The sequence below is a fragment of the Melozone crissalis genome, unplaced genomic scaffold (genome assembly GCF_028551555.1).
Source record: "Melozone crissalis strain CALT ecotype California unplaced genomic scaffold, PUWL_Pcris_2 ptg000132l_1, whole genome shotgun sequence".
NCBI lineage: Eukaryota > Metazoa > Chordata > Aves > Passeriformes > Passerellidae > Melozone > Melozone crissalis.
Window position 1 is genome coordinate 6,020,881 of NW_026535905.1, and position 9,798 is coordinate 6,030,678.

Genomic DNA, 9,798 nt, shown 5'->3' on the forward strand with positions numbered 1-9,798 from the left:
GATTTTGGGTGGGGAGGGGGCGTGGGGGTCCCTGTGCCCATGTGGGGGGGAGGGGGTTTGGGGTGCTGCCCCCTCCCCAAGCTGCTCTTTTGGGGTGCAATGGGGGGTGGAGGCTGTGCTGGGGGGTGAGAGGGGGGTGGTGTGCTGTGGTGCCATAGGGGGGACCCCCCCACCCCAAAAGGAGGTGCTGAGCCCCCCTCAATTACACAGCGTGGGGGGAGAGGTCCTCATCCTCGTTGGGGGGGTTGGAGCCCCCCAAAAGCGGTGGGTGGGGGGCGTCCCGGGCCAGCAGCAGCGCGAAGCCTGCGGGGAGGGTGGCGGTGAGATGGATTTGGGGGGTTTGGGGTAAATTTGGGGGGTGTCCGGGGGGGTTTCGGGGTACCTGGCGTGGCTTTGTGCAGGACGAGGCTCTCGCCGGGCTCCTCCCCCTGCGCGGAGCGGGAGGGGCTGAGGGGGCTCTGCACCCCCCCATGGGCCCGCCCCCCACACCAGGGACCCCCTCCTGCACCCCAACCTGCCCCCCACACCCTGCACCCCACCCTGCCCCCCACACCAGGGACCCCACCCCATCCCCCATCCTGCCCCCCACACCAGGGACCCCCTCCTGCACCCCAACCTGCCCCCCACACCCTGCACCCCACCCTGCCCCCCACACCAGGAGACCCCACCCTGCCCCCCAACCTGCCCCCCCACCCCCCATCCTGCCCCCCCCCCCACCCTGCACCCCATCCTGCCCCCCCCACCCCATTCCCGCTCCTGTCCCATCCCAGCCCCCAGAACATCCCCCAGGATCCGGGGTTCCCCCCCCGACCCCCAGCCAGAGCTCCCCCAACCCCAAAACCTGCACCCTCGCGCCCCCCATCGCCCCCAGCCCCACAGAAACCAAGACTCCGTCTCGGCTCCCACACATTTCCCCAGCCCCCCAACACCCCCAGCCCCACAGAACCCCAAACCCCCATCACCCCCATCCCCACAATACTCTAGTCCCCTATCTCAGCCCCCCACATTTCCCCCAGACCCCCATCACCCCCAGACCCACAGAACTCCAGCCTCCATTTCAGCCACCCCATCACCCCCAACCTCCCAGAAACCCAAATCCCCATCAGCCTCAGCCCCACAGAACCCCAGCCCCACATCTCGGCCCCCCCACATTCCCCCAGCCCCACACATTGCCCCCAGCCCCTCATCACCCCCAGCCCCCCCTCTCTGCCCCCACATTTCCCCCAGACTCCCTTCACCCCCAGTCCCACAGAACCTCAGCACCTCCATCTCAGCCCCCCACATTTCCCCAGCCCCACATCACTCCCAGCCCCCCACATTTCCCCAGCCCCACAGGACCCCCAGCCCCCCATCTCAGCCCCGCACTTTTCCCTCAGACCCCCATCTGAGCCCCCCCATTTCCTCCAGCCCCACATCCCCACCCAGACACCCATCTCGGCCCCCCATCACCCCCAGCCCCACAGAACCAAGACCCCCATCTCGGCCCCCACATTTCCCCAGCTCCCCTTCACCCCCAGCCCTCCATCACCCCCAGACCCCCATCTCGGTCCCCCACTTTTCCCCAGCCCCCCATCACCCCCAGCCCCCATCTGAGCCCCCCATCTCCCCCAGCCTCTCCCCGTACCTGTCCCGGGGGGGGTCCCGGCTCCCAGGGGGCTTCCCAGCGCCCCCCCCACTCGTGCCCCCCGGTTCCATTGCGCCCCAAATCCTGCGGGTCCTGCAGCGGGCGGGGGGGCCCGGCCGGGGGTTCTGGGGGTTTTGGGGACCCCTCCCGCGGGCTGGGGACCCCCTCGAGCAGCGGCCCCAGGGATTCCCATGCTGGGGGGCTGGGCAGGGGGGGGCTGTCCGGGGGGGGGCCCTGCACACCCCGGGGGGGGCTGGGGGAACACCCCAAACCCGGAGTGCTGCAAGGAGGGAGGGGCTGCACCCCACAAGCGCTGTCAGGAGACCCCGGCCCAGGGGGGACCCCCGAGCGGGGGGGGCTGGGAGGGGACCCAGACATGGCCTGGGGGGACCCTGAGCTGGTGGTGACAAAATCGGGGGTCCCCAGGGTGTCGGAGGGAGGGGTCCCCGTCCCCATGGGGCTGGAGGGGGTCCCTGGGGTGGCGCTTTGGGGGGTGGCCGTCACCACAGGGCTGGGGGGGCTCCCTGGGGGGGCAGAGGGAGGGGTCCCTGTGCCCAGGGGGGTGTGGAGGGTCCCGGTGGTGGCACTTTGGGGGGTCCCTGTCCCCAAGGGGCTGGTGGCATGGGGGGACCCTGCTCGGGCTGGGCTGGGGGGCGTCCCCAGGGTGCCACATTGGGGGGTCCCTGTCCCCACAGGACTGGTGGCATGGGGGGTCCCTGTCCCCACAGGGCTGACGGGGGTGGCACTGGTGGCACATTGGGGGGTCCCTGTCCCCACGGGGCTGACGGGGGTCCCCAGGGTGCCACATTGGGGAGTCCCTGTCCCCACAGGACTGGTGGCATGGGGGGACCCTGCTCGGGCTGGGCTGGGGGGCGTCCCCAGAGTGCCCCTCCCCATGGGGCTGGCGGGGGTCCCGCCGGTGGCACTCTGGGCTGTCGCTGTCCCCATGGGGCTGGCGGGGGTCCCGCCGGTGGCACCCTGGGCTGTCGCTGTCCCCGCGGGGCTGGCGGGGGGCAGAGGCGGCGGCGGCCGGCGGGGGCTGGCGGGCGGTGCCCCCCGGCCAGGGGGGCTCTGGGGGGGCTCCGGCCGGCGGAAGATGAAGGCGGATTCCGTCAGGCTGCGCTGGTACCGCAGGAACGGCCGGCGGGCACCTGGCGGGGGCGAGGGCTCAGCGGGGACCCCCGGAGCCCCCCGTGCCCCCCGTGCCCCCCGCGGCACCTACCGGGGCCGCTGCCGGCCAGCGGGGACGGCGATGTGGATGTGGACCCCGAGCGCTCCCGCTGGCGGAAGAATTCCCGGGGGTTCTGGGTGCGCTGGGACACCAGGATGGCGGCTTCCTGCGGGACCGGGGCTCAGCGGGGCGGCCACGGGGCACCGTGGGGCACCACGGCACTGCCAGAGCCCCCGTGACCCCCGGGGATGGGAGGGACCCGGTCCCGGCACTCACGGCCGCCGTCCCGCTGAGCCCGGTGCGACCCCCGCGCTCCCGCTCGGCCGCCTCCTGCTCCCGCTGCTGCTGCTCCTGCGGGGGCGATGGGGACGCTGAGGGATCCCTCGGGATGGAGCCCGGATCCCCCGGGATGGAGCCCGGATCCCTCGGGATGGAGCCCGGATCCCCCGGGATGGAGCCCGGATCCCTCGGGATGGAGCCCGGATCCCTCGGGATGGAGCCCTGGGTGCCCTGGGCAGAGCCCTCACACCTCCCCAGGTCAGAGCCCTCACACCTCCCCAGGTCAGAGCCCCACCCTGCATCCCCGTGCAAAAAATCTCCCGAATCCCTTGGGATGGACCCGCCCGATCCCGCAGGATGGAGCCCCCGAACCTTCCGGGATAAACCCTGGATCCCGCCGGATGAACCCCTTCAGATCCACCGGGATGGACCCCTCAGATCCCCTGGGATGAACCCCAGATTCCCTGGGGTGAGGGATCCCCCAGGATGAGCCCCCCAGCATGAACCTCTTCAGATCCCCCGGGATGGACACCCCGGATCTCCTGGGATGAATCCCTTCAGATCCCCCAGGATGATCCTGATCCCCTGGGATGAACCCCTTCAGATCCCACAGGATGGACCCCCCTGATCCCCTGGGATGAACCCCCGAGATCCTCCATGTTCAGATCATCCAGGATGGAGCCCCCAGATCCTCCAGGATGGACCTCTCGGACCCCTGGGATGAGCCCCCTGGATCCACCAGCATGAACCTCTTCAGATCCCCCAAGATGGACCCCCCGGATCCCCCAGGATGGACCCCCCAGATCCTCCAGGATGGACCCCCCCGATCCCCCAGGATGGACCCCCCAGATCTTCCAGGATGGTCGCCCAGGATCCCCTGGGATGAACCCCTTCAGATCCCACAGGATGGGCACTCCGGACCCCCCAGGATGAACCCCCCGGTTTCCCCAGGATGAAGCCCCCAGACCCCTTGGATGAACCCCTTCAGATCCCCTGGGATGGACCCCCCTGATCCCCCGGGATGGATACCCCGGATCCCCCGGGATGGACCCCCCTGATCCCCCGGGATGGACCCCCCTGATCCCCCAGGACAGACGTCCAGAACTCCCTGAACCCCCCGGGATTGCCCCCCCGGGATGCACCCCCTGAAACCCCCCGGGATGAAGCCCAGACTGCCCGGGATGAACGCCCTGGATCCTGCTGGGATGGAACCCCCGGACAGACCCCCCCGATCCCCCCGAGACCCTCCCGATCCCCCTGAGACCCCCCCGATCCCCCCGATCCCCCGAGCCCCCCATTCCCGCCCCCTTCCCGCTCACCCATCGCTCCTGCTCCTTCCTGCGCTCCTCCGCGTCCAGCCGCGCCTGCTCCTGCCTGGGGGCCGCACCGGGGCGTCACCGAGGGGACACGGGGGGGACACGGAGTGGGACACGGGGGTGGGACATCGGGTGAGACATGGAGGGGGACAGGGGGGTGGGATACGAGTGGGACACAGGGGGCGCATGGGGGTGGGACACGGGACAGGATGGGAAACAGTGGGATATGGGGATGGGGACACGGGGTGGGACACGGGGGTGGGACATGGGACAGGATGGGACACAGATGGGAAACACCAGTGGGATGTGGGAATGGGACATGTGACAGGATGGGAAACACCAGTGGGATGTGGGGACAGGGACACGGGAATGGGACATGGGAGAGGATGGGAAACACCAGTGGGATGTAGGGATGGGGGACACGGGGATGGGACACTAGACATGGATGGGACACAGATAGGAAATGCCAGTGGGATACAGGGATGGGAACACGAGGGTGGGACATGGGACACAGATGGGAAACACCAGCAGGATATGGGGACAGGGACATGGGACACGGATGGGACAGAATGGGAAACACTAGTGGGATACTGGGGTGAGGACACAGGGATGGGACAGGGATGGGGACATGGGAATGGGACATGGGACACGGATGGGACACAGAAATACCAGTGGGATATGGGGATGGGGACACGGGGATGGGACAGGGAAGGGGACATGGGAATGGGACATGGGAGAGGATGGGACACAGAAATACCAGTGGGATATGGGGATGGGGACATGGGGACGGGACAGGTATGGGGACATGGGGATGGGACAGGGATGGGACAGGGATGGGGGCACGGGGGTGGGACATGGGACACAGATGGAAAACACCAGCGGGATGTGGGAATGGGGACATGGGAATGGGACAGGGATGGAAAGACGGGGGTGGGACAAGATGGGGCACAGATGGCACACACCAGTGGGGTATGGGGACATGGGGGTGGGACAGGATGGGACACAGATGGAAAACACCAGTGGGATACGGGGACAGGGACACGGGGGTGGGACAGGGATGGAAACACAGGGGTGGGACATGGGACACAGATGGGAAACACCAGTGGGATACAGGAATGGGGACATGGGGATGGGAGAGGAATGGGGACAAGAGGGTGGAATGCGGGACAGGATGGGAAACACCAGCGGTATATGGGGATGGGGACATGAGGATGGGACATGGGGCAGGCTGGGAAACACCAGTGGAATGTGGGAATGGGACATGGGACAGGATGGGACATAGATGGGAATCATCAGTGGGATATGTGTGGGGATGGGAACACAGGAATGGGACAGGGATGGGGACACGGGGGATGGGACATGGGACACAGATGGGAAACCACCAGCGGAATATAGGAATGGGACATGTGACAGGATGGGACAGGGATGGGAAACACCAGTGGGATGTGGGGACAGGGACACAGGAATGGGGACATGGGGCTGGGACAGGGATGGGGACACGGGGCTGGGACATGGGATAGGAATGGGGGCATGGGGCTGGGACAGGGATGGGGGCACAGAGGTGGGACATGGGACAGGGAGGGGGACACGGGACTGGGACAGGGATGGGGACACAGGGCTGGGACAGGGAGGGGGACACGGGGCTGGGACAGGGATGGCGGCCAGCGCTGCCCCTCACCGCCGCTCCTCGATGAGCCGCTCCCGCTCCTGCAGCCGCCGCTCCCGCTCCGCCGCCTGCAGCCGCTCCTCCTCCATGCGCTCCCGCTCCCAGCGCCGCCGCTGCTCCCGCTCCCGCTGCTTCTCCTGCTCCTTCCGCTGCTGCTCCTCGCGCTGCGCACGCACCGGGATCAGCGCCGGGATCCGCACCGGGAACCGGCACCGGCGGCCGGACCGGGAACTCACCCGCCCCGGTACCAGGAGCGGCGCTGCGACCCCGCTGCCTTCGACACCGAGACCGGCCCCAAGACCGGGACCGGGACCCCACCGACCACTGCACCAGAACCCCCGGGGCTCGGCACTGGGACTGACACCCCCACCCCATGGGCAGTGGGACCCCTCAGCACCAGCACCGGGACCCCCCATACCCCTGGACCGAAACCGGGACCCCACTGCACCCCACTCCGGCACCGGGACCCCCACAGACACCGGGACCCCACTGCACCCCACACGGGCACCAGGACCCCCACAGACCCCTGGGCTGGGACCCCGCTGCACCCCACACCGGCACCGGGACCCCCACAGACACCGGGACCCCACAGACACCGGGACCCCACTGCACCCCACACCGGCACCGGGACCCTCATCAAGCTCCGCACCGGGACCCGCGGGCTCTGGCCCGAGGCCGCAGCCGTGCCCCATCCCCGGGACACCGGGGGACCCCCCAGCCCCCAGCGCTCACCTCAGCCTGCTCCCAGAAGGAATCGCGCTGGGTGCGCTGCAGCTCCAGCGCCGGGTTGGTCTTGCGGTAGTTGGTGCCCTGGGGAGCACAGGGGGGGCAGGGTGGAACCCCCAGAACCCCCCAACACCACCAGGGAACCCCGGGAAGCCCCGCAGGGACATCGCCCCCCACTCACCACCAGCTCGGGGGGGTCCTGGGGGGTCCTCCTGGGGGGGCGAGGGGCGGGGGGCGCCAGCTGTGCCAGCACTCGGCGCAGCCCCTCCAGCGTCACCTCCTCGGGCCGCCGGGCGCTGATCACGGCCGTGGCCTCCTGCCGCCGGCACGGGACACCATGGGACAGTGTCACCCCTCCCACGGCCCTCCCTCCCCTAGGGAATCTCGGCACGATTCCCACGGACGTGTTAAAAGCGGGACTGGATCCAGATGTGGGGCCGGATCCAGATGTGGGGCCGGATCAGATCCCGGACCCAGAGAGAGCAGCGGAAGCGGTTCCGGGGGATGGGGGGGGGGGCGGGACGGGACCCCCCCGTGAGGACGGGACCGGGAGGGGGGGGCAGGGATCCCAAAACCACAGCCCCGGCACGGCGGCCAAGACTGGGAGCACTGGGAAAGCGCGGCTGAGTCAGCAGCGCCAGGAATGCGCCCGGGCACAGGCAAAGGTCGGGCAGGCGGAATGGGGGGGCAGGATGGGGAACTTGGGGTGGCCCCGGGGACCCCCTGAGGGCTCCGTGCCCGCCACTCACCCTGAAGAAGCTGCGGATGGCCGGCAGGTGCCCGGCGCACGCTGCCCGCTGCGATTCCGGCGCCTTTTCGCCCACCTGGCACCGCAGGGAGGGCTCAGCCCGGGGGGGTCCCGGCCGGGGGTCCCCCCGAGCTGCCCCCCAGCACTCACCCAGCTGATCAGGACGATCCTGGGGGTGCCCGAGCCGGGATCGGGGACCCGGCACAGCCCGTACATGATGCTGCCCACGGAGAATTTGCCAGCGAGCTCATCCGGCCCCCCGGCTGTAAGGAGGGGGGGTCAGAGGGGGTACAGGAAAATCGGGGGACCCCTCTCCCCAATATTTCCCGGCAGCGTCGCTCGCGGTACCTCCGGAATCCAGGAGCTTGAGGTCGTAGTGCTTCTCATAGCCAAAAACGGCCCTGGGGGGAGAGAGGGGCTCAGGGTGGGGGTCAGGGTGGGGGGGTCACAGCGGGTGTCACATGAAGTGGGGGGACCTGCCAGCCTTGGGCACCCCCGCGCTGCCCCGTGCCACCAGCTTGGGATGAATTCATGGAAGTGCCGCCGGCAGCATCCGCCCCCGGGACAATGGGAACGTGGGAAGCGCCGGAGCGGCACAGCCCCCCCCCCACAGCGACCCCCCCCCCACCCGGTGCGGCGGTGCCGGGACCCCCGCCCGGCCCGGGGAGCGCTCGGGGGGCCCCATCCCGGCGGGACCGTCCCCCCCGTCCCGGGCATTCCCGGCGGCTCTGCCGCTCTTTGTTCCCGCGTGGCTCCGGTGCGGGGCCGGGCACGGCTCCGGCAGCGCGCGTGGAGCATGCAGGGCACGTCACGCGTGTCACGGCATGTCGCGACAGGCTGCGGCGCCACATGGCGGGACCGAGCCCGGCACGCGGCCGGGAGGAGCCGGCGCTGGAGCGGCTCCAGCGGCGCTCCGGGGGCAGAGGGCAATGCCCGCCCGGCCGCGGCCACGGGCACGGGCGCTCCCGTGACGCCGGGGGGCTGCGAGCCCGGTGAGCCCCGGCGCCGCCGCTCCCCACCCCGGGATGGGGGTTTTGGGGGACACCGGCCCCGCTGCACCGGCACCGGGACCCCCAGCCCGGTACCGTCCCGGGACCCGCGCCCCCCGGTACAGCCGGGCAGATACCCCCTTTCCGCACACCCCGGGGCGCTCCCCGCTCCCGCAGCGCCCCCGGGCCCGTCCTGCCCCGGCCCCGGGCGGCGGCGCCGCTCCCAGCCCGGCGGCACCGGGAGGGAACGGGCGGGACGGGGCGAGACCGGCTGGGGCTCCCGGTTCCCAGCGCGGCGGGCTCAGTCCCGGGACCCCGCCGAGGACCGGCACCCCCCGGCCCAGAGCCCGGTGCCCCCCGGAGCCCCTTCCCGGTGCCGGTACCGGTACCGGTGCCTCCCGGCCCGCCCTCGACAGCCCGGGCCGCGCCGGTGACGGTTCCTGCTCCCGTTCCCGGTCCTGTGTCCGGTGCCCGTCCCAGTGCCCGTTCCCAGTCTCGGTCCCCTCTTCCGTTCCTGTTTCCATTCCCGGTTCCCTGTGCCCGCTCCTCATTCCCGGTTCGCTGTTCCCGGTCCTCCCTTCCGTCCCCTTTCCTGGTCTCCATTCCCGGCTCCCGTTCCCTCTCCCGGTGTCCCGTTCTCACCAGTCGGTGCCAGCCCGGGGGTTCCCCACGTCCTCCCGCGCCGCCAGCAGCGCCAGCCGGTACCGCTCCAGCCCCGGCCCCGCCATCCCGATCCCGGGGCCGATCCCGATCCCGGGGCCGATCCCGATCCCGGGGCCGCCGCCGCCGCCCTGCGCCCGCCCCTCCCTCCCTCCCCCGCCACCCCCCCGGCGCTTTCCGCCTCCCACGGGCGGCACCGGGCGGGGCGGGGGCGGGAGCGGCCGGGAGGCACCGGCGCGGCACGGGACGGGCGGCGCTGGGAGCGCCGGGAACGGGCCCGGGTCCCGCACCGGGACGGGGTCCGGTACCGGGATGAGGGTCCCGTACCGGGATGGGGGTCCTGTACCGAGATGGGGGTCCTGTACTGGGATGGGGGTCCTTTACCGGGACAGGGGTCCGGTACCGGGATGGGGGTCCCGAACTGGGATGGGGATCTTGTACCGGGACAGGGGTCCGGTACCGGGACAGGGGTCCGGTACCGGGATGGGGGTCCCGAACTGGGATGGGGATCTTGTACCGGGACAGGGGTCCGGTACCGGGACAGGGGTCCGGTACCGGGATGAGGGTCCCGTACTGGGATGGGGATCTTGTACCGGGACAGGGGTCCTGCACCGGGATG

General features: G+C 70.8%; 1 protein-coding gene across 1 annotated transcript; it reads right to left on the reverse strand.

Moving 5' to 3' along the window:
- Positions 1-202: 202 nt before the first annotated feature.
- Positions 203-9,247, reverse strand: LOC128948531 (drebrin-like). Its single transcript, XM_054293282.1, has 14 exons — positions 9,162-9,247; positions 7,879-7,931; positions 7,681-7,793; positions 7,532-7,606; positions 6,964-7,098; positions 6,789-6,866; positions 6,069-6,220; positions 4,394-4,448; positions 3,072-3,146; positions 2,847-2,961; positions 2,380-2,775; positions 1,625-2,307; positions 383-428; positions 203-303 (listed from the first exon to the last, which is right to left on the reverse strand). The coding sequence occupies exons 1-14, from the start codon at positions 9,245-9,247 to the stop codon at positions 203-205; spliced, it is 2,163 nt and encodes a 720-aa protein (XP_054149257.1).
- Between the last annotated feature and the right edge of the window lie 551 nt (positions 9,248-9,798).

Coding starts and splice junctions, on each gene's coding strand:
- LOC128948531 (XM_054293282.1), bottom strand. CDS start 9,247: ATGGCGGGGCCGGGGCTGGAGCGGTACCGGCTGGCGCTGCTGGCGGCG. Junction 2,962..3,071: donor GGCTCAGCGGGACGGCGGCC/GTGAGTGCCGGG, acceptor CCGGTCCCGCAG/GAAGCCGCCATCCTGGTGTC. Junction 2,308..2,379: donor GGGGACAGGGACCCCCCAAT/GTGCCACCAGTG, acceptor CTGTGGGGACAG/GGACCCCCCAATGTGGCACC.